The 25,228-nt window shown below is 41.4% G+C and overlaps 1 protein-coding gene and 1 long non-coding RNA gene across 4 annotated transcripts; one reads left to right on the plus strand and one right to left on the minus strand.

The window, feature by feature from the left end:
• Positions 1-1,725: 1,725 nt before the first annotated feature.
• On the plus strand, positions 1,726-24,374 carry dtnbp1b (dystrobrevin binding protein 1b). 3 transcript variants are annotated; one of them, XM_058618353.1, is made up of 4 exons: positions 1,726-2,138; positions 18,339-18,506; positions 21,924-22,067; positions 23,341-24,374. In XM_058618353.1, exons 1-4 carry the CDS (start codon positions 2,093-2,095, stop codon positions 23,682-23,684), a joined length of 702 nt encoding a protein of 233 aa, XP_058474336.1. In that variant the 5' UTR covers positions 1,726-2,092; the 3' UTR covers positions 23,685-24,374. The 3 variants fall into 3 exon arrangements, with proteins under 3 accessions (XP_058474336.1, XP_058474338.1, XP_058474337.1); XM_058618355.1 differs by having other exon boundaries at positions 21,933-22,067; XM_058618354.1 differs by lacking the exon at positions 1,726-2,138 and adding an exon at positions 15,347-15,438.
• Positions 16,675-18,399, minus strand: LOC131446952 (uncharacterized). The gene is made up of 3 exons (XR_009233983.1): positions 18,319-18,399; positions 17,548-17,636; positions 16,675-17,331 (listed from the first exon to the last, which is right to left on the minus strand). It is a non-coding gene; the product is annotated as an uncharacterized LOC131446952 (long non-coding RNA).
• Positions 24,375-25,228: the final 854 nt, after the last annotated feature.

A 25,228-nucleotide genomic window follows, 5' to 3' on the forward strand; every position in this document is an offset into this window, starting at 1 on the left:
CCCCAGATTTTGATAGCACAAACCATCGCTCTGTGTTAAAGGGTTAAGATTCCTACATTAACTGCACTGCAACAAACAAAGTAGCACAGTTGTAACCCTGAAATAAGCAACACAACAAGCATCCTCCTGAATCCAGGAGTGGTGTAATGGTGGTGTTATCAATGGGACGATAATAATAGAGGGATAATATGCAGGAGGTGAGAAACACTTCTTTCCAATAACCATGCGGCGATACAGTAGCAGATATTAGACACCATCCCTATCTCTCTACCGTCAATCTCGGACCACTTGGAAAGCAAATTTGAAATGTTACTCTCCTGGGAAATTAGCTCCTCTCTCTCCTCATAATTGTCAGACGCCGCTTAAAACAGTTTCTATAGTGTAAGTACGCTGCACCTCTACCGGCTATTCTAAAAATGGACTCTGTTATTCCTTTTCCCTTGAGGTCCCCTCCCGTGGCTGAAGGATCCGACCTTTTACTGGCTTTGTGTGAGATTTGGAAGACAATCCTCAGTTAGAACCTCAAACTATTTCTTTAATCCATATCTAATGCAACTGCACAACTAATGGCCATATTTCTTATAATCTCTGTATCATTTATTAGTTGTTAACGGTAAAAACATTCTGTTTCGAACATCCTTCAAGAGTTATTGATATCGTATTAAATTTAAAACGGCAGGTTTACAAAGAAGTTGCTAAGCAACGCGTTACTTTGCACCATTGCTTAGTGAATTATTTTTTTCTTAATGTGAACAGAGGTTTCCAATTATCTGTGAAATCGTTTATCATCTCGTGGTAATGTCATGTTTGAGGGCCCTAAAGTCCAGCTGCTGCACTGTTGACCCCCCCACAGCCCAATCTGTGCCACAGTTATAATCACCCGTAGCTAATTAAGAAGCTTATGATATTTGTGTTCAGCTCCCTGCAGTGTAACTCATGCAGCTGTATCCAAATGCTGTTGAATGTGGCTGCTGGCTTTTTTTTTTTTTTCCTCTTCTCTTTTCTCTTCACAACAGTCCTTCAGGCACCGATGGCTGTGATGTGTCATAAGACGAAGGCTGGAGTTAGCATGCATGTGGATTGTGTGTGTGTGTGTCTGCGTGTGTGCATGTGTCTTTACGGGCTCTAGGGTTTAATTTCTCTACATTACTGGTAGTTTGATCGCATTTTCAGATCATTTTCAGATAAATCAGTCATGGTTTGTTACAGATACAAGTTTTTTTTGTGTGAGGAATGTGTCCCGCCTTCAAGTTCATGTAACTAACATGCACTGGAAACATTTCAAAGGAGACGGGGGGGGGGGGGGAGTTAGTGAAGGACATGAGAGAAGGAGGTGCTGCAAGTGTGATGCTCTTCACAGCATCATGCTAATGAGGAGGATTATTATGTCCCCCTCACCCTCAGGCAGTGGAGGCTGACAGAGTGGGTGTTGGCGCAAGGCTTTTACACTTTTGACTCTGTGTGTACATGTTTGACTAAAGCAGCGAGGAGAAAACTTTCCCTTTGAAATCTCTATCCACTTCATCCCTGTTCCTGCAAATAGCTCCTGTAGTGTTAAATGATAATAAAGGAATAATGCACAACTCAAACTAATCATGTGTGCTTCCTCCTCGTGCACACACCCTCTCTCCCACCTCCTCTTCTCCATCCTCTCCTCTCTCCTCCGCCCCCCCCCCACCATCTCCTCCCTCGTTCAACAGCAGCCAGTGGTATGCTCCACTCGTCTTCGCCTCCCCCTTCTTCCTCTCTCTCCACTGTCAGCCTCAGCAGTCTCTTACACGGGAGCTAGACACTGGTTCATCACTGATTCATACACGCACGTGTGTGTGTTTCTTGGGGGTGTTGGGTTTCTTGTGTGTGTAAGTGTGTGAGTGTGTGAGCTGATCTGCGTAAAAGGATGTGCATGTGAGCATCTCTGGAGCAGTGTTTCGTATGAAGGGGCATGTGTGCCGCGTGAAAGACTAGTGCAAGGATGTACGGTGGGCAGGTGGTGTTGTGATTGCCGGAGTTTTTGGTGTACAGTCGCTGTGCTCTGCCTCCCCTTTCTTCCTATTCGGCGGTACCCTGTGAGGGCACAAAGCATCCGGCTGGGATGTCCACCTCGCCTGGTGCAGCCGACGGGAGCCAAAGGAACTCTTGTAAGTGACTCTTCTCCTCTTTTGTGGTCTGTCTCTTTCACCGCGGGTCTTTATGTTGAAAGGGTCACTCTGAAATGACAAGATTCAGATATGATTTTTTAAAAATACAAATGCCAAACAAAAACATTGCTGTAGTGTTTATTGGTATGTGTGTGTGTGTGAGGCAGCAGAGCAAAAGGGAACATGAGAACATGGGAATAATGTGAGCACGTGTGTGTGTGTGTGTGTGTGTGTGTGTGTGGATGATGGAAGGTGTGTACTGTTGACAGTGAAAGTTCCTGTGCATTAATGGACAACCAAACCAGTCGTATCTTCACATACAAGGTGCTGCTGTCAGTTACAACTATCAGAGCAATGGGTATTTTATTTATTTCTACCCGACGACACAGAACTCAGAAGAGGATGAAAAACGGTGACTGTAGGATTTCCTCAGTACGTCTTAATCTCATCTTTTTTCAGGTTATTTTGCCTTTTTTCGGATTTCTGTTTCGCTGAATGAATTATTTAATGTGTTTTTCGACTGTTCGGCACAAGGATCATGACAATGGAACATATCGGTTTATATGAATAACATGAAGTATATTGTTACTCAGTGTGTGGGACGGTTCATGTCAGACACACACACACGCACACACACGTGGATTACTGTGTACTGTATGTGGGTGATTGATTAGATGATGTAGATGATGTGACTCATTTTGACTCCTCTGAGCACATCGGTGGGAACATACATATATACATTCCTCCCTCACACACACACACACACACACACACACACACAGACTGAGGCACATGTCACATTCAGGAAAATGGTTTGTCCTTTTATTGCTTCCATTACTGTTGCACCATCCCCCTCTTCTTAGTTTCATTCCTGTTCTCCCCCTTGTTATTTTTGAGGATATTATTTACTGCCCTATTATTCATATAACTTGCCCTGGAGACGTTGTGCGTAAAGGTGATGAGTTAATCATCACGCACTGACATACCCAAACACAGTAGGTTACTGTAATGGATTTAGTTCTTGAGATTTCACCATTGTGCCCTAGATTATTGCTGCATGATTCCAATTTCACACAATTCGCTGTAGTTCTTAGCTTGTTTGCTTTATGCGTAACCAGTTTGTTCCTTGTCAGTATATATATCCGTCACATCGCCTTCTTATAGAGCAGCGCCTTCACACGTGGAAGCATCAAGTCGCCGCAGGCTCCGACGCTGACTTGCTTACCATAATGTTACATAACCAAATACATTATCTGAGCAAAGTCAGCAAGTCATTGCTAAGATGAAAAGGAAAATAGAGATTAGTGGAAAAGCTGTTGAATTTTAGATGGAAATAGATTTCCTTGTAAGCACAGATCCTGTACATGCCCAACAGCGGTAAATAAGTTGCATGGTAATTTATGAGGTTGGATAACTGTCATAAATAGTCATTAAAAATCAAATTAAAGCGCTTATTGGTCTCATGAGAACTGCAATAAAAATCCATCGTTTGTTTATAATTTGTCATTACATATTTCTACACGGATTGAGACACAAATAAAGCATATTTATGGAGTTGTGTTTAAAGGCTTATTTGTAATCGGCAGCACTTTTTAATCTCTACTCTGGCAGCCAGGTTGAGTGTTGTATGATCACAGTGTGATGCTGCGATGCAAAGCTTTGCTCTCTCCCCGTTAGTTTGTGTCCTCTGTTAAAGGAGCAACATCAGGCAACCTGCCACTGGGATGGATGTGCTGTGTCATCACTTCTGCCTGCTCAATGATTTCTTGTCACACCTCTCGTCTCCTTTCCGGTCCTCTCTCCATCTCTTCCACTGTGTGCAACATCCCCACCCACTCCACTCCACAGTGGCCACCTTTTCGCCCGGTGCACCTGCTCTCTTCTCTGCCGATAACGCATCAGTCACCTCTCCTCTCCTCTCCTCTCCTCTCCCCTTTTCTGGGTTCACATGCAACTTTAATTGCATGTAAATCAAAACGCTGCAGATGTGATTAGGCTTTTGTGCTGCTTTAATGAGAGGAGCCTGGACTATTGAAATATGGCACAGTGCACTGTCTCTGATGGCTAAAGCCACAGGCAAAGTCAGCTTTCACAGCTCTCAGAACATAGTCTTTGAAGCACGTGCAGTTACGATGGTGCATCTCTACGGTACCTATATATTTTTTATTGCTGTGGCGTGTTTTGCTATTGAAGCAATGAAAACTGCTTACATTTACATCTGTTTGTGTTGCTCAAGTACTTTTCAGGGTCTCATATATCAACCATGAAATGGGATTTAACCCTGTTTTTGGATGAACATGATTTCTCGCTCTTCTCAAGTCTTGTTTGTTGTCCTGTCCTCCCTCCTCCCTCCTCTCTCCTCCCTCCTCCCTCCTTCGTCTCTTCCTTGCTCTTGCCTTCCAACCAGTGTCCACCTGGCGTCTCAGGTGTTGTTGGCACATCCCAGAGCATGGTCTCTTCTTTCTCAAAGCTCACATTGTTTACTCAACTGCACCAGTGCCTGTGTTTCCTGCCAGTCTTCCTGCTACACTAAGGTCCTCATTGTTAAATGAGATTGGGAGGAGCAATCTCTCTGTGAAGATGCTTTTGGGGATTTGCAATGTAACACAGAGGATAAAACAATCAGGAGGAGAGGACAAGAGGGGGACTGATTAAAGACGGAAGAGAGAGAGAGAGAAGGCAGAGTGGGCTAAATGAGGACGACATTGCATGAAATGAACCATTAACAGGAAAGAAAAGTTAGGAGGAGAAGAGGGTAGAGATAACAGGTGGAGGATGAAAGAGGTTGGGTAAAAGGACAGAGAATAACAGACGGTGTCTAAAATCACTTACCTTTATGAATGTGGAGGATAGAATGCTTTTATTTGTCAGTAATGTCTGCAAAGTATAAGTATAATGTTCCTAATAAAGTGTACTTTGAATGTATTGGTGTAGATGATCCCATTTCTAGTTTGATGTTCGGTTTTATTTTAGCAGTTTTATTGATGATCACGTATAGACTACACTGTAATGGCCCAATCATAGCTTAGCAACTGAATACAATCAGCCTAAACCTTGTATTTATTCACGTTAAAGTGAATAAAGTGTTGGAAAAGTCAGATCAACATAGTGTAGAGGGTGCAGACGTTTCTTTGCCGCAAGAGCCATTATTATGCGATCATGCTGAAGAACATACTCATGTGACGTGACAAAATAGACCCTTAAACAGCCCTACAGGCCTAATGATAGCAATTAAGGCGACATCAGTGACTGGTATATAATTCCTTTATTTGAACAATGTGTCCCAGTTATTTAAAGGGCAAAGCCTGGATCTGGATCTGAATGATGATTCGAGATGAGTATAAGCATTTGCACATAAGATTAAACAATGCAATGTGCATGCGCACACAAATAGATGAACAAACAAACCATTGTCTGAAGTCCCGATCACAGAAACTATGTGTGTGTGATGTTGCACAGCAGGTGGGTTATCGCCTTTTTTCTCTGCTCTCCTCCCACTCCTCTGGGAGATGGAGGAAGAGAGGATGGAGAGAAAAGTAATAGCTTGGTCAGACAGGCAGAGCTTTGCTCTAATTAGGTCTGTGGTTGAAGAGACAGTATTTGCAGCTTCAGATACTGTGAGCTTGTGTGAGCTGTGCGATTGTTTTTGAATGCACGTCTTTGCATTTGGATGTCTTTGTATATGTACGCTAAAGTCTGTTTTTACAGTGTTTGTCTGCTTGGTTATCAGTGCTCACTGTTTCTAGCTTTCCTCTGCCTTCACTCTCCCTCTCTCCTCCAACCCCCTGCCTGCTGCCTTATGTAATGGTATAACTCAGGTCAGACACGAGCAGATAAACCTCTCAAGGTCCTCTTCCTTTGGACTTGGGTCGTCGAGCATTTGCCCCTCTTCCCGCTCCTCGCTTCTCTGATTTCCACCGATGCTGCGTTTCACTCATTCCGCACTGCACACCTCTATCTGCATGTTGTGTATAAGAGATGAATGATTCGTAATGATTTTTTGCTACGTACCGTGCATGCACAAACATGTAGGTGGTGTGGAGTGGAGACAGAAAGACAGGTTGCTGTGAGGGAGGGAATGATTCCCCTCTGTGTGCCAGGTGACTGTGTGTGTGTGTGTGTGTGTGGTCAGGTAGAAGAAAACAACAGATGGACTGAAAATGCAGTGTCCTTTGATGATCGTGCTTTCCCCTGTAAAATGCTAATTATAGAACTGTTACTGCCTTGTGTAAAGAAAACTCACACACACACAACCACATATTAATAACCCTTTAACACCTAAGCCTCAGAATGTCCGTCTGGACTTTTTTTTTGGCTTATTTTGACCATAAAAGGGCCAGAAAATGTCCTGTGAGTAAGTGCCAATACCCATTTTTCCAGAATAACGTTCAATATCTGGCAGTTGTTGTCAGTTTACTGCATGCCAGAATGGTGTATTAAGAATTTAAAATGAAGAAGAAAAAAAACAAAAAACACTGTAGTTGTATGAACACCAGATTCTGCATGTTAAATTTGAAATTTGAACCGTGTAAAACATGTTTAAAATGCCACTCTTAATGTCTAAAAAGAGGCCAAAAGGTGTATATGTACAGGGGTTTTTCACACTTTTCCCCTCTCTGGCAACAAAGATGCTGATTCGCCGGCTTCCTGCAATAATCAGAAATCGTTAACACAAACAATTGCGTAATTACGGTCATGCAAAGTGCGCTTATGCGAACGTGTCACAGGGTTAAACGTTTAAAATGTTGTTTAAAAGTGTTCTGTGCTGTAGACCTTTGAATAATTGCTTGTAAATTAGAGGTGAAAGTGTAAATAGTGTGGCGCCACAAGGGCATGGGCGCACGTATTTGAACAACATTAACCCACATGATCAAGATGCAGCAGCCGTCCGATAATGCATTAATGCAGCAGGACAAACAGAGCTGCTGAGTGTGCACCACGAGGGCTTTAGTGTAAGCAACAGAAATGGTAGGTAGAACAGAGGAGATGATCTCACAGGTGAGAGTGTGGTGCGGAGTTACACTGCGTGTGAGTGTAGGTGTGTGTGTGCATGCACGTGCAGTGACTGTGTGTGTGTGCAGTGGCCTCATCTCTGTATGAATGCTCTTTGTAACTCTCTCGCTCTCTATTTTTCCCCCCGGCCAAGATTATGCTTTTAACAATTCATGCTAGTGCTAACAGGAGAGTGCACAGTGACTGCAGAGAGACGAGAGAGAAGAGTAACAGAAAAGAGTGACAAAAGAGGGATCAGGAGGATATGAGGGGGGGGGGGGATCTGCAGTGACAGAGAACTGAACCAGAGTGAGATTCTGCTGAAATATTGTAATGTTGTCTGTTAAAATCTAACAACAACAACAAAAAACTGCTTGGAAATATTTTGTGTAAGACGTGACAAAAGGAGAAGAGCATGCTCTCTGCTGTGCAGTTGTGTGTTTTCAGTTGTCGATCGCAGAGCCGGCTTCACAGAGTCAGCGACTTGCTTTGTGTCAGTGAATGGACAGTGACTCTTTGATTGTCTTGCAAGGTCTGTCTGCAACATGGCCATGCAGTCAGTCATATATATATATATATATATATGTATATATATGTATATATACATGGTAAATATAAGTTCTTTACCATGGCAACCTGCACTTGGATGAAAAGCAGTGTCGACTCCACTTCTATCATCTCACACACACACACACACACACTCTCCCTCCCTCTTTGGTTATTTACTCGCTGCAGGTTGACAATCTACAGCTCTTGATCATATGAAGAAATGATATTTGTAAGTTCATACAATAGTTCCATTATGTGAACTGGCTGCCTCTTAACCTCAGTCTGTACACACACACACACACACATTATCACCAGCTGCTGTAGCTGGAGGCTCGTCTATTGTTGCTGAGCAGCGTGAGGAGGAAATGAGGCTGCTAAAAAAAGGGAGAGGTTGGTGATGGCAGGGGTCCCAGAAAATTAGATGTATCAGCTGTGAGATCTCACAGTAGCAATCAGCACAGCGATGGCAACGCTGAAACATAACACAGCCTTTTCCAAGAGCCTTTTATTGACTTTGACAAGAAAAAAAAGAAAATACACAATTGTTGTTATTAATTGATATAAAACATAGGTCAAATTCTGGAAAAATGAAAATGACAAACCCAAAAAGCCCTTTTATCATTGATAGTTGGTCCCGAATGAACAGTTATAGAAATATAATTCTTTACATCATTCCAGATGACCACTGATAAATGACCCTCGAAAATGTTACTGTATTTGCTTTGGGTTTGAATACCACTTGAGCTTTGATTTATTTACTTTTTATTTTTCTTATTTTAATGGGTGCACTTCTTTCCACTGCTGTGCATTTACTCATTTTATTTGGTGACGTTCCTTATTGTGTTTTATTGCTTCCTTTAACTTAATTTAAGCATGAAAAGCACTTTTGGGCAACAGAGGTTGTTTTTAAAGATGCTTCAAGCTTCACTTTTAATATATTTTTTTTATTATCTTGCATTGTGTGTATTGGCCAGGAACTCAATAATTGAATATGTTGTGGAGATGAGCAAAAGTTTGGATGACTGTAGCCTTGGATGCATGTGATCCAATATCCCCGTCTTCTGCATCTTATACCAGATCATTCAGAGTGATGTCTTCACTGAGGAGCTGCAGTTTGTTGTGGTTGGAGGAGACGAGATGTCATGCATAATGCATCAAAGCCTGCGTGAATGTTCGAGAAAACTAAAATATTCACATTTGATTTTATTTCCAGACAATGGGGCTTGCGTGTGTGTGTGTGTGTGTGTCTAAAACACATGGCCACATATTGTATTAGAATGTCTCCCTGTGCTCTACTCATGTTAACACATATAGATTTGTTCACGTATAAATAATATATGTGTTTTTACACAGTCAAAGCGATAGTCATTTGAACCCAGCTGCAGTGGCAGAGTAATATCTCTCATCCGTCCAGAATATCCTAGCTGCTTGGGTTAGATTAATCAAATGCTTCTTCATGGTGTTTTTGAGTCACTTGGACTTCATTGCGAAGAGAGATTTTTTTTTAATCATTTATCAAGACATCACTCTCATCAGTGTGAGTAAAAACTCCCTTCACGCCATGCAATTAACCTGCTCACTTTTTCCTTCTCATTCAACCTCTCTTCGCACTTCACACAGATTCTGGTGACGTAAGCTTCTTTAATTGTCTCCCGGGGAGCAGGGAATTTGTAAAAATCACTTTCCAGTAGTACGGCATCACACAGCTGCACTCTAATCATATAGTTAAGGCCTTTGTGGAGGCTTTAACTGTTCGGTATTGAATGTGTTTCCAGCCCACATAGTTTGAGTCCTAATAGACAGGTTCTGAGAGCTCATTGGGTGAACTTGGATTTATTTGACAGCTCAGGGATTCGTTTCCTCCCACATTTATCTCTGAGCGCAGGCACGACTTCTTCATTGTTCATTAAGAGGGCTTACTTAAAAGCTCTGGAATTGGAGTATAATATGGCACACATAATATATTCAGTATCTTGCATTGGGGTGTATAGTCAGCTAAAATGTTCTTGTTTTACATTTCGTTTGGAAACTCTGGGTCTGTTTCTGAGCAGATTGTGCAAAGTTGGGCAGTTGGACAGGCTTAGTGGAGAGCTCGGAGGCCTCAGAGAACCTGTACGGTGCATCTCCACTGTCGTCTTCTCTCCTGGATGGATGGATCCCGTGTTTGACAGTGTGCTGTCAGTGCTGTCAGATAAAACAACCCACTCATCGTCTCGCTCTCTCTGTATTTCACTGTCATCAGTTATCAAGATATTGATTCAAGGGCAGTGGATCATATCAGATCCAGACACTGATTTTTTTCTTTATTTTAAAGCAAAAATAATGCAGTAATACAAAAGGCCTTTAATGCTAGGGATGGGCACAGTGGCTTTAAATAATATCCCTGCATTTTTGGACCACTAACATACAGTATATATTAGTTAAAGTATACTGCAAATAAAGTACAAGCAAAAGAAAAATAACAACAGGTATATTATGTCTGATTATATCTAAATATCTGCAACTTGTACACTTGCTGTGGACATCCTCACTAACATTTCTTACAAGTTGAAAGGAACGAGTTCCTCTGCATAAGAAACCATGGAAGACATATTACCTGGTTTCTTGTTAATGAAGATCACGAGGCTAGTAGCAACATTTACTCATATACAGTATGTACTGTACAGCCTAACAACGCATCAGCTGTTCTACAGCCTTCATCTCCTTTGCTGCTGACCTTTCGCTCCATCTGGCTCCTGTGTCTTTCCGTCTGTGTGTTGTGTGTGAACGCATGCTAATGCACACAGGCACCATGCACATTTAAAAAGAGTAAACCTTTTTAAGGTCAATGTCACCCTGTCGTGGGAAAGCAGGAAGCTCAAAACACTATATTCACATTTCCCTCTACAAAATAAATTTGCTCACCTCTCCCTTTGGCTCTTCTAACTGCAATATTTTGATTTTAAAACTCGTCCATTTTGGAACAAAACAAACAGGAAGACAAGGCTTACACATCCCACAATAGTGTGGCTGTGTGTCGACGCGGCAACAACACAGTGCAGATTATTTCTGGCCGAACAACAATGAATATCTCACACAGTTTGTAAGTATGAGCCAGTTTTCGTCACCGCTATTTAAATCCCCGTTTCAAAATGGTACGACAATAAATGCACCTTGAGATCCAGGAAGCAGCTGTCGTCATGTTGTGTCGTTAGTATTATGTAACTGCGTGTCTGCGAGCCGCGAACCCTGATTCAACTGAAATCAGGGTTTTAACAACACATTTTCAACAAGGAAAGTGTCGATTATATTATTTTCTGTTACTATCTAATAAAAAAGAAAGAGTACCCACGCTTGAGTAGGAGAATGTAGTACAGACGCTTTTGACTAAAGGAAGTGGACTCGAAATAAAGGCTCTAAAATGATCCAAATACAACAATAACTCACACATGATTCACATTGAACACTGTGTTTTGTTTCTTGAGACCCAAACAATTGATAGTGCTGGTGTTTTTTTCTCACTTTAAAGCCAAACTGTTCCATTAGCCTCTTGTGTTTTATTTATTTATTTATTTTTAATCAAATTTAGCCATAAGCTCGATAGCTGACACGGTCTGAAGCAGAATTTAAATTGCCTGCAGTGCAAATTGCCAGAATCTCCTCAGGATTTAAGTATCAGCATCACAGCTAAGGTTGGGGCTACTTATTTGTTCCTCCATTTAGTTCAGAAAGGTGTAAACGCAGAATGACCTTAAGGTCACTCACACGTAATTGGTGCAGTCTGCCCCTGTGTCTACAGCGACATCTTCCACGCAACCCACTCTAATACGTGTTAACGTGTGCGCGTGTGCACATCTTCCAGCCTGTCTAAATAATTTGTCTCTCCTCCCATCTGCTCTCTAACTGAAAGACAACCGTGGGTAAACAACCTTGGCGTCTCGTTTATTTTGACACTTTCGCTGCACGCCTGGATTATACGCAATAGGTCAGAAGGAATTTATCAGATCACATCAGGGGGTTTATAAGAGACGAGAGGAATAAATACTGCATCCTGTGATGGAGATCAGACTGTGGATGACTTCGCGGGATGCGAGAAACCCTCCCACTGAGCTTTCTCTATGTGTTGGTGTACTGTTGCCTGGTTACATGTGTAACTAGCAAAGCAGGTTCAGCATGTGTTTGGACTCCTACTCAAATCTGCACACGGTGACTGGGAGAGAAAGAGATGGAAACCTTGATCTGTGCCGGTCAGGAATGATGACAACTCGACTCATATTCAAGCTCCTGACTGTTTCCTCACGGCTTCATCTTGAAAACGCCTTGATCCTCAAGCACAGAAATCACCCGTGTTTGAAGAGTAACTGAACATCAGTCATCTTCACGTTAGGGTATTCATTTTAATATTTCTTTGTGTATAATTCCCTCACCATGAGGCCCCTCATAACATCAGTTGCTGTTGCATTACTGCAAACATTTAAATACATAAGCTGCAGATGAATTGCCCTTTTATAAGGATCTATACATTTGTCTGAATTTGTAATAATCGGAAATAAGACCTTTGCACGTGTGCATGTGTCGCACTCATTAGACTGTATTTAAGTTTTCATTTATGAAGTTGAGTCAAAATGTTAGAGTAATATCATGGGTCTGTTGTTGTGTGTGTATACAGTAGCTGATCCTCATTTACTATGGAGAATGTTAACAAATTAAGCACAAGCCACTTCTTTTATTCTCTTGACATCTACTTATTAGAATAAATACAAAGTAAAGCCAGTAGCTCGCTTGGAGCATACTTGGAACATATTATATATATGTATGTATGTATAAAAGCAATTTATGGATTTTGTTCTTGAAATTGTCAGCAATCAGAGAGATCGTTTTATTTGCGGTTTAAATCAATCGAGTATTAGAAAAATACTGAAATGCTAGAAGGCTATGAGAGGCTTAACATTAGGTTTAAAATGTGTTACGGTGTGTAGCTAATCCCTTTGGTAACTTAAATTCCGATAACACTGTTTTTGTTTTGTTTTAATAAAACAGAAAGGCCAATGTCTCCCAGCTTCCAGTTGATGAGCGCTTTTGTGAGAGTGATGGCAGACAAATGTCAATAAGGAAAGTCCAGACACCAGCTCCACATCTGAATATGTGTGTGTGTGTGTGTGTGTGTGCATCTGCAGCTATACTGTATATGCACATTTAGTTTATCCAGCAAAGTGACTTTTGTGACTTTGGGGATAAAGATGAACGAGCGAATGGTTCATTCCACTTTGTTTTATGTGCGTTTAACAGTTACACGCCTGTGCTTGTTTCATACATGTTCACTTACACTATATTCCGCTCATCCGTCACTGTGTTTGCTGTGTGTATGTGATGGAGAGGAACAGTCGATTGTGTGTGTGTGTGTGAGTGAGAGGCTGCCTTCAGCAGAAACCTGAGCACATGTGAGACAGAGTGTGAGGCGGACGGAATCTTAAAAATGCCATTGCTGAGTGAGCAGTGTTTAAGAAGAAGAAGAAGAAGACAGCTAATTTAAAGAGGCGGCTAGAACAAGGGAGGGGGGGATTTCACATCAGATATTGAACATTTGATGTGTTTGGTAAATCAGTGTGATGTAAAGTGTCTGAAACAGTTAGAATGAGATTGTTTGAGCTTTAATCAAAATAGAAAAGAAGAGTTGTTTTTATGCCACGGACAGTTGTGTCGACAAATTAAAACATGAATACAAACACTGAGCAGTGTTTCGACCATGATATAATAACGAGGATTTGATTCTTCTGTGACTCACGGTTGAAGGTCATATCCTCTCATCTGTGTGGATAACACTCACTCCCCTCATGTCCTGCTTAGAACTGGCTGTCGCACTCTCACTGCGTTCCTCTCTTGCAAAATGCTCACTGGCCACTTTATTAGGTACACGGGACACGTGGCGGCTTCAAGGTTCAATTTGACGCTAAGTAACTAAACCCTGATCTTAGCATTTGAATAACCATTGCCTTTTCAATCATCTTGAACCACTCTGACCATTTTCCCTGTAAAGCCAAGTGACGGTTGTGTGCAAAAATCCCTGCAGAGCCACAGATTTGTGGAATGCTCAGAGCAGACTGTCTGGCACCGACTACAATGCCATTAAATGATCTTTCTTCTCCATTGTGATGCTCAGTTTGAACTTCACCACCATGTCCACATGCCCACATGTAGTTGCTGACCTGTTTGGCTGATTAGAGATTTGAGTTTACAAGCATGTGAACAGGTTTGTCCAGTGGATTGGTCAGTGAGTGGATATAAACAGTCTCAGAGGAGCAGTACTTATCTAATACTGTCCACACACACACACACACAATCACTGGCTCTAGTCCCAGGCCTCTGACAGGCATTGTTGGCGAACAGATCATCCATCCATCCATCCATCCATCAGCACAGCCTGCAGCGACTTTATACAGCTGTTGATGTATAAAAAGACACATTTCAGTTTCAAGGGGAGGTTGTTAGTGTCACTTGTTATTCTACACATACTTAAATAAAGTGTCAGCTCTTTAAACACAATGTTTCCTTTATACCTAACGGATCTTAATCCTGAAAGAGCGCTAATCATTACCTGAAAAGGACTCCATGATGTCGTCAGTGAAATGAAACGACTCCCCGTTGAAAGTAAGCCCAAATTAGCATTGACTGCACAAAAGGGAACGGGGTGACCAATCATGCACGACTAACACTTAACGCCAAGATTTTGCAGTGTGCTTCTGTGAGGCAGGCTGTGAGAAATTGACTCATTTAGTCAAAGCTGAAGCATAAGCTGAATCCTGGAGAGCTGAATTGGCCTCGATGATGGAGTTTTCTCACTACCTTCTGCACGTTTATGTACCGTATTAAATGCCTTATATGCTTTATAAGTGTAAACCAGGTTTTTTCAGGTGCAAACCAGTGTATATGGGTGTCTAGTAATGTTCCGTGTTCATCCGGGTGCAAATCTTCACAGTTTAGTCCTCAAAAATCAGCTTTCTTTCTGCCTCTCTCTGGTCAAACACCAGCTGCTGCTGCTGCTCTGTCACCTTTCTCTCTCCTCCATGTGAAGCATGGGCCTGCATCTCCGTGTCAGACGTCACTACCAGACCACGACCGCTCACAGCTCCTCTCCCTCAGTCTGGTCTCAGCCTACTTCTTGGTATTTTGTCAAAAACCAGTCATTGGGCAGCGTTAGCTACAGAAGACGGTGTTCAGTTGCTCTTTAATGACCGTCAGGAGCAAACGTTCATTAGCAGGTTAATGGTACTCTGCTCCTATATGAAATGACTGTATAGATAAATTGCACCCAGGTGCACGGTGCACCCACGCACACAAACACGTGTACACACACTCTTACACCCTGACATCAACCCCCTTTTCCTGTGGGTTCTGCTTCCTGTCCTGCGTCTGTGCAGCACATACGATATCACACATCTCTCTCTCTCTCTCTCTCTGCTGCTGAAGTGTGATGATATTACGAGTCTCACGTCATATTGATCCGTCTGCACGAATAAGCTGATTGAACAAGAAGAGCACGACGGTTGTTTCACGTTCTTTGTGCTCTCTTTATTTCCCCTGGGATTTTTTTTTTTGGTGGGGGGGTAGAACAGTGGAGAGGTGAAGAGAAGGAGAGCAATCAACACTTGTGTTAGTACATGTTTGTGTGTACTATTACCAAAACAAAAACAAAAACAAAAACAAACCTGTGAGGGGAAATCTTTGGCTTACGTGATGTTTGCAGGATCAGACGCGAGTAAGACACCAGCAGCAAACTCAGGTAGCTCACTTCATGTTTTTTTTCCCCCTGTTAAGCCGTTAAAAGTATGTCGTTTTTATTTTGAAATGTTAAAGTAAGACAGGAAATAGGTTGTTAATATTCCTAAGCCTTTGTATTTGATGGTATTTCATTTGACATCGCCTCTGGGACTAACAATACAACTGCCTTAGCTCCTATGAATCATCCCCACGTGTGTCAGTATCTGTACGAGCATAAGAATCATGTCATGCAAGCGTGTAATTGAATGTTGTGCATTGAAGGTATGAACTGTGCAGCTGCAGTATAACAGCTCTGCCTGGAACTAAGAGTAGAAATGGTTGAATTTAATGATTTTTTGTTTTACACTTAAGTCATCAGTGCAATCATGTCGGCTAAATATGAATGAGTCACTAAAGTAATGTGTGTTATTTTAAAAGGATGATGATGATGAAGAAAACACCAAGTTCAGTTGTTTTCATTTGAACTTTACTGGCAATCCAATCCAGTCCAACTTTATTTGTAAAGCACTTTAAAACAACCACAGAGAACCAAAGTGCAGGAAGTACAGAAGAATAAATAGAAGTCACATGGTTCAATGGTGAAGGACGGGTTTACTCTGACAGACAGATAGATGGGCATACTACAACATCCAAATAAATAGAGAGATAGAGGACAGGGTAATAATGTATTGAGAATAAGAATAGAGATAAAAAAAAGAAAAAGAAAAAGAAAACAGGATCTAGCTCTATTGTTGTTGTCTGTCCACAAGCTGTATATTATAGCCAAACACACTGGCTGACCCCTCTCTTCCTTTCTCTGCCTGTGTCCCCTGATACTAACCCTGCACAATTTGAACAAAGCTTCCCCCAAGGTCCATAATCTAATAGAGCAGCAACACACACACACACACACACACTAGCCGGCAGTGAGGGGAGGACGGTGTCAGGATAGAAAGGCAAGAGTGATGGAGAAAAAGATGGGTCGTCAGATTACAGAGATGAATTGACAGCTGAGTGAGGGCTGACACAGAGATTGTGTGCGTGTGTGTGTGTGTGTGTCTGTTGGTGTGAGCTCTACTGGGACCTCATTGTTCTCTCAGTCTGCTATGAGCCCCTTTAGGGCCCAGTCTATTTATCAGGACTCCAGTGTGTGTGTTTGTGTGTGTGTGTGTGTGTGTGTGTGTGTGTGGAGACACAATTAACACTCTGCAGGCAGTGGATTTTGGATATTGATTTTTTTATTTTTTATTTTTTTGGAATGTGATTTTTGCAGGGAAGATAAAGTTCAGTAGCAGTAAGAAGAAAAGCACATTTACAGGGATATCGTTACAGGAAAGGCAAAGCAGGCGGTTGCCTGAGGCTCTTGAGATGAGAGTGGGACCTCCAGAAGCCCCACTTCATTAGTCCACAGCAATTTTGCGAGAGCACACTTACATTTTATGATCTGCTACAGGATAATGACACTAACTGGGTCTGATGTCACTAGCTTACTTTGGTTTGATTCAAAGTAAGAGCCTGTGGGTCCCTTTTGCCAAGTTTCTTTGAAGGAATGTTTCAGTACCACTATATCCATCTGCACCTTTGAAACCTAAAACACTGACGGTCACTTGAAACTTTTTTTGTGTCGTGGCCCGGCTCTCGCCACACTAGTTAGTGCCAGCGTGTTGTTGCATATAATGTTGTCGTCTATCAGAGGGAGGCGAGTGATCTAAAGAGACAGGCTGTCCGAGACTCCAGGCTTTAGTCGTGACAAGACACACAAGCACCAGTGCTCTCACACACACACACACACACACACACACTAACTCACCGTCTCTGTCCGCAGGGTCATGTTTTCTTTCACCCTTCTTTCCGCCCACTGCCTCTGCCTGGGCCAATCAGAATCCAGTAAATGCCATGTCAAGGCCATGTGTGCCTTAAAACAAAAAAAAGAAGAAGCCACTCAGCAAAAGGAAACGTGTCTTTTTATATTTAACTGCAAAACAACTGCATGCTTTTCATGAACACTCAGCTTCTAAGACATATTGTGAGGCTTACGAGGGGCAAACACGGTGACTATGTGTACTTCAATGAATTAAAGAATAAAACCAAACACAGCAGCAGTGACAGAGATAAACTGTCCCCAACTGACCTGTTGAAGTCGTTTCAAAGCAGCAGCCGATGAGGCTCGGTTTACTGAAGTGTGTGCAGCAGAGGTCAGCGAGCACGTGTGTTTTCCTCCTGTGCAACACACAAGAGATAGTCGTGAGTTACTGAGGGATGAGCGAATCAAGGAATATGTGCATACAGTGCATGAGCATTAAGATCAACACTGTTGTGCATTTGGATTAATAAGTACATTAGATTGATTCAACTGGAGTTTCCATTTATCGCAGTACAGCCTGGAACACTTTTGTCAAAGTTAAACCATGTATTGCAACGAAGCTGAAACAGAGTTTCATATGACTACCATGTCCTGCATGAACTATAAAGCAATAAAGCGTGTTATTCTTTCCTTTATTTTCCTGCCGCTTACAGAAAGAAAAAAAACAATTGTGCAGATTTAGCTACCCGTTGAGCCACATAAATCCTTTCTAAACTTGAGGGTTCTCATTTTATTGTTGAAATAACTGTCGGTTTAGCGGAAATTCAAGTTGATTTGATTTCACATTTACTGAGTGTGCGTGTGCAAGGTTTCACCGACTATGTTTTCTCACTTTAACTCTAAAACTACACTTTTAAGACAGAAAAATGGGGATTATGTAGCAAAAAAAACACTTAATACACTTAATAAATAAGTTAATCATACTTGAGATTCGTACCCCAGCTTTGTGTCCTCCGTCTTTTACCTTTTAGCATGAATATCACTTGTGGTCAGATGGTCAGTGTGGTGAGACTGCTTTACACAAAAAAAAAAACAAACCCATGTGTTGTGTGTTGTAGTGGAGCTGGATGCAGAGCACCCACAGAGAGTCCCTGGGGCAGAGCAGGGAGTGGTCCCACCTCCACAGGTCAAGCTGAAAGAGAGGCAGAAGTTCTTCGAGGAGGCTTTCCAGCAAGACATGGAACAGTACTTGTCCACCGGCTACCTGCAGATTGCTGAGAGGAGAGGTGAGAAGGAGGAGAGGGGATTTCAGAGGTTCTTCTTAATGCTCTTTTTTTCCCCATTTCTTGTGGTTCTTTGCCTGCAGAGGAGAAACAGAGAAGACTGAGGTTCAGTATCTGTAACTTCTTCAGTGATGAAGCCAAAGCCATCCGGCATTCAAACTAATGAATTCCAAACTCCTGATACGATCAACCTGAACCTTCACACTTCAAGTGGCGTATCACAAGATTGAGCCATAATGGCTTTCTGCAGTGAGACAGTCTGAGTGCCTGACACTAAACACACAAGCAGAGCCATTACTTTGAAAAACGCCACCGTGCCGTAACCAGTGTATTTCCATACAGATGTATTTTTCTCCCACTGGGAGTGCAGATGAACTGTGCTGCAGTTGAATCCATGCATTACTGCCAAAAATCTGTTGCTGGAGTATCCAAATGATGCATTGAAAAGAAGGAGTGCTGGGGAAATATCACCCACACTAAGTTTGTGATGGGATTTCTCTTCTTCATCTATCTTTCTTCCATTGGGAGGAGTGTGGAGCGGCGAGGAAGGAGGAGAGAGAGGGGAGAGATTTGTGATTTCATTGTCCCTGGACAGTTCGCCAGTCCATCACAGGGACACATAGAGACAAACAACCATCCACTCTCACATTTACGGTCAATTTAGAGTGTCCAATTTACCTAATTCCCATATTGCATGTATTTGGATTATGGGAAGAAACCGGAGAACCCAGAGACAACACACGACAAAAACTATCACCAAAGCACAAAATGAGGTATGGTTAATGAAACAGTCGAGCTTTATATGTGTGGCCACCATCCAGCCGTAGTAAAAAAAAAAAAAAGAAGAGAAGATTTCTGCATTTCAACTTAACACGTCTAAATATGTGATTCACAGTGGAGAGGCAAATGTGGGATGCGGAACAAAAATCCACAGCAGATGCATTTGAATCGCGAGGTCTAATTGCCATAAGAGTGTATGTAATTATTTACAGAGGTGGCTCACATTATCATTGTGGTGAAACACGTCTGGAAATAAGCATTCCGTGGGAATTTCCGCTCAATAGCGAGGCTGCAACACTGAGCTGAAGAACTGAAAAGGAGACAGAGGATAACAGGAAAGGGGACGCGTAAGAGAAAAAAAGAGAAAGGGTTATGGAAGGCGTAAGCTGACAAAGGCTAGTTTCAAGGGTGTTATACACACGTGCTCTATATATATATATATATACACACAATATGGTAAGATACATTTTCTGTGCAAGCAGGGGAATCTTTTAGCCAAAGAAGATCAGTCACATGGAAACAATGTTCTCAGTGCAGTGCTTCCTGAATGACCTTCAAACTCAAACACAACCATAGACTTTGTACATATGTGTTTATTTCTGCTCATGTGCTGGAAACATTGCTCCATTTGGGACAAAAAAAGTGAAGCGACATCCTCCATACTATGTCTCCCCCCCCCCCATCCACCCCCCGCCGAGTCTGTGCAGCTGCTCCTATGTGATAGTCAGTGCACAACTGACAGGAGAGCTGTGGAAATGCACACGAGAAGAGGATGCTCATACCGGGAAGTCATTAGCGAACATTATACCCCAGTTTCTCTCAGACGTGTCACAGAGAAACGCCACAGCTGTCTCCGCGCCGAACCAGAGGGAAGGAGAGAAAAGTGTTAAGTGATTTCCAACTCCGTCGTTTCATTCATTCACGTTTTTGCAAAACTGTGTCAAATGTGTGGACATTCAGATGTAATGCATCTGAAAACAACATATTATTATGTATTATGACCACAAGTCAATGTTGATGATGTGTGTTGCTATTTTATGGACATGGAGATTTCTGATGTCCATGGGAAATAATATTACCCCTCTCTCTCTCTCTCTCTCTCTCTCTATCTATCTATCTCTATCTTTCTTAACTCTTTATTCTGCTCTCCTTCCCTCGTGCTGCCCTCATTTGCTCTCCTCATTTCCTTGAGGTACAGTAGCCAATGGCATCTTTTCTCACTGCTAAATGTCCCGGCCAATCATCACGCTTCTTCTTCCTGCCACCTTTGCCCCACCCCCATCACATGCCCCTCCTCCCTCCACTGCACTGACCGACTGTTTGTAAAGCATGTAGCACATCATGACCGTGGACAGAGGGAGATTGTCCTCTTGCAAGGTGGTGAATCCAGGACTTGTAGTAGACCATATATATGAGCTGGTGTGACAGTCACAGAAAACAGAAACATGCATATTGAGTCACACTGTTTTGCACATTATATGTCAGAAACATCATAGTGGTAACACAAAATGAAATACAATGACTGTAATGTTGAATATAACATTAATATAATATATATATATATATATATATATATATATGTATATACATATGTTGTGTCATTTACTGAACAGACTTTTAGTGGACCCTGTGGGTCAACGTCGGCATTATTAAAGGTCCAGTGTGTAAGATTAAGCTGCAGTTATAACCTGAAATGTATGCACTGTTGTTTTCATTACCACAGAGTGAACTCTTCATTGTCTTAATGCAATGCTCACCGTGTCCATATGTACACTGGAAGATAGTTGGTTTGCTCTCATGCAAAAAGATACTTCAGAGGTAATAAGATCACGTCATATAAAATGGGTGTCATCCATCCTTTGTCATGTCATTGCTAAACGAGGGCAACATAGTGACTATTCTTTCATTGTACATGTTGGCCTGCTGGTATTTAATATATCTTATATATAACCCTTTAAAACCGAGCGCATCACAGACGCCGCGTTTGCACACGCACGCTTTGCATCACTGTGGTTACATGACGTTTTGTGCCATCAGAAAGCGGGAGAATCAGAGAGGAGTGAGCGTACATAGTTTCAAATCTTTGGCCTGTTTTTGCACATTGAGAGACTCAAAAATTTTTATTGTAAATAATAATTTTATACTGTTTTCAAATTTCAAATTTAACATGCAAAATTGGTTGTTCATGTACAACAAATAAACCTTTTTGTTTTTCTTCAGTTTAAATTGTTAAAACAGTATTTTAACATGCAGTAAGCCAACTGCCAGATATTATTCTGGAAAAATGTCAAAAAGCACTTACTCACAGGACATGTTCTGGTCCTTTTATGGTTAAAATAAGCACAAAAAGGTGTTATTATTAAAGGGTTAATGATATTGCCGGTCTTCATACACAGCTTCCTGACACCTGCAAATCCATAGTTTGTGTTAATGGTAAGCACAGTGTTCCATGTACATACGCTTGCCCATTTCAAATGCCATCCACCTTCAGCCCATTTGCTGTTTTGTTAATTAATCGAATAAAAATAAAAATAAAAAACAAAAGCACCTTTCTTCCTGGACTCAGCCCCCTTGCAGCTGTTCTTTGAAGGCTCCCGTCTTGCTTGTGGTTAATAAATTGTTGTTCCGTGTTGTATTCAGAGCCGTTAGGAAGCATGTCGTCCATGGAGGTGAACGTGGACATGCTGGAGCAGATGGACCTAATGGACATGTCTGACCACGAGGCCCTGGATGTGTTTCTTCACTCGGGGGCAGAGGACAACAGCGCCGCCTCACCGGTCACAGGTACAGGAACAGACGGACACACACACACACACACACACACACACACACATTTAATTAGTCACAGGAAAAAAAATGTGCTGAAACACGAATATGTGACTCAAGATTGACACACACACTGTTGTGACACCAACGCCATCTGTCAACATCTGCTTTGAAAACATGTTGTTACGGCCATCAAGCAACAGCCTGGTTTTTAATGATGATGAAGTAAATCTCAGGCAACTGTACGGAAGAGTATTAGGGCAGAATTGTGAGATTAAAGTTAGAATTCTGAATTCTGAGATTAAAGTAAAAATCTGAATTCTGAGATTAATGTCGAAGTCAGAATTCTGAGATTAAAGTTAGAATTCTGAGATTAAGTCGAAGTCAGAATTCTGATATAAAAGTCAAAATCAGAATTGTGATATTAAAGTAAGAATTCTGAGATTAAAGTTAGAATTGTGATATTAAAGTTAGAATTCTGAGATTAAAGTTAGAATTCTGATATTAAAGTTAGAATTGTGATATTAAAGTTAGAATTGTGATATTAAAGTTAGAATTCTGAGATTAAAGTTAGAATTCTGATATTAAAATTAGAATTCTGAGATTAAAGTTAGAATTCTGAGATTAAAGTAAAAGTAAGATATCTGAGATTAAAGTTAGAATTCTGAGATTAAAGTAAAAGTAAGAATTCTGAGATTAAAGTTAGAATTCTGAGATTAAAGTCAAAGTCAGATCAGAATTCTAAGATTAAAGTTAGAATTCTGATATTAAAATTAGAATTCTGAGATTAAAGTTAGAATTCTGAGATTAAAGTCAAAGTCAGATCAGAATTCTAAGATTAAAGTTAGAATTCTGATATTAAAATTAGAATTCTGAGATTAAAGTTAGAATTCTGAGATTAAAGTAAAAGTAATATATGAGATTAAAGTTAGAATTCTGAGATTAAAGTCAAAGTCAGATCAGAATTCTGAGATTTCTGACTTCATGCAGTTTTATTATTTCTTTTTTACATGTGATCCTAATAGTCTTCCATACAACTGAGCTTGGACAATTTTTTTTAGCAAATTCGAACAAATCCCTCCATTACTGTGACCTGGAATCCAGATATTTTTTGCAGTTGCTGCCTGAGATAGCAAATAAATAATGAATAATAATAAATTATTGAATCGTATGGGTTGTTTTTTTCTTTAAGAAAGGGGTACAATTCCCAATTGACTTGTGTTGGTTTATAAAATGAGGTTCTCACTGTTCTCACCCAAGAGCGTTGTGAACTATCTCCTCTTTCACTCAGGGCCAGATGTGGAGTCTTTCACCACAGAGATCACTCTCCAGGTTCCCACGCAGGCCGAGCTTCGCCACAAGCTTTCTTCCCTTTCGTCCACCTGCACCGACTCGGCCAGCCAGGACACGGAGGCCGGGGAGGAAGAGGAGGAGGGGGAGGATGAGGAGGAGCAGTCCGAACAGGGAGGAGATGGCGTTGGAGGACCAGGGCGAGGAGGACGAAGGAGAGGGCCACCAGTGGTCGTGACCCTGGATGAGGAGGAGGTGCACGCAGACACGGCGTTGGTGGACAGGGTGGACCATGAGGACCAGGCGAGCACAGACTGCTGTGAGGAGAGCAGGTTGAAGGTTTGAGAAGAGAACTGGGCTGGATTTTTAACACAAACACACAAAGCTGCCAAATCAGATAGATATATAACAACACTGGCTTTACTTTCTCTCCAATCGACGCATCCCTTTTATATAAATCATATGAAAGAAATACGATGAGGCTGCACTAACTGCCACATGACCTTGCCTTGTAAGACTACAGAGTTTTTACAGTACAGTCACAATAAGGTATTGGTATGGTGATCATTTTGTAATAAGGAAGTTATATTATGGTAAAACAGTCGTCTATAGTAAATAAGGTTGGTAATAACAATGGAAAATGTGTGCGGGACATAAAGGAGGATGGATTTCAACTTTTTTCACAAACATTTTCATGTATCTATTCTATTTCTATTATCTAAACATTTCTTTGGTATGACTTGAATGTTCACACTGTGGGGGTTTAAAAAAAGCATTAGAATAAAGTGGTATTACCATAATGTCACCTCCCAATTACAAAATGATCGCTATACTGTTACCCATGCTGTTACTGAGCAGTCGTTTTAGAATGGTTTGGGTTTTAAGCGTCAGACGACTGAGCGGCTTCACGTGCACATGGATAGTTTGGCATTAGAGAATCAGAGAACGGTCCGATTATACTAAATGATAAATATAGGTGATTGGGATCGACACATTAAAATCATCCACACGTCCTCGCTCTGTGCCAACACGTCAGCAGACGGTTTTGTGAGTTCTTTCACGTGTTTGGGATTATTTACATTATTGCCATAATGCAGAGACCATCGCCACCTCTGTCAGATTCAGTGGCACCAGGTTTTGACGCATCCACCACGTGTCATTTTCTTCCCAAAAACAATGCTCTGTTTATACCAAATAAGACACAGTTGTGATATTTAAAACCTGGGTTGATAAAAAAAAAAAAATAATCAATCACAATTGTCCTTTATAACTGTAACTGCTGAACAGCTGGTACCAGACACAAGGGTATTTCTCTTTCTATGACCTTATGGACAAACTGAATCCCCAAAGCTCGTTTCATTGACCCTGATAAGTGGTTCATGAGCAAGATTCAACATTTTAAATGTGCACAACCAATTAGATCATATATTTGTGACACTGGTGTTGATAAATATGGTACGCAGTCACCCGACAGTGGCTTGTGTGCCACGCAGTGAAACAGATACAGTGAATCTTTATCCCGATCTATTTGTGCAGCATCACTCATTCCCTGCCCATCATTTCTGACCCATTGGTAATAAATGTGTCTCCCTCTGCATTGTTTAATTTCCATCCAAGTATGACAGGAACAAATTTAAAGACTGTCATAAGAGCAGCATTTAAGGGTTTGAGCATTAATGCGCTCTCTTGATTTCCAGCTCTTTACAAATGTAAAGCTCACACGGCGGCGATGGATTTAGTTTTCAATGTTCTGAAAGACAGTGTTTCTTTTCTTAGGGGAGAATATGAAATATTTATATCCAGTATTGCAGTTAAATGTTCGTTTTTTTGAATGGAAAACAAAGGAAAAGCAATACTAGTGTTATGCAGAGAGAGTTAATAGTGCACTT

This window comes from Solea solea, chromosome 20 (genome assembly GCF_958295425.1).
Source record: "Solea solea chromosome 20, fSolSol10.1, whole genome shotgun sequence".
Lineage (NCBI taxonomy): Eukaryota > Metazoa > Chordata > Actinopteri > Pleuronectiformes > Soleidae > Solea > Solea solea.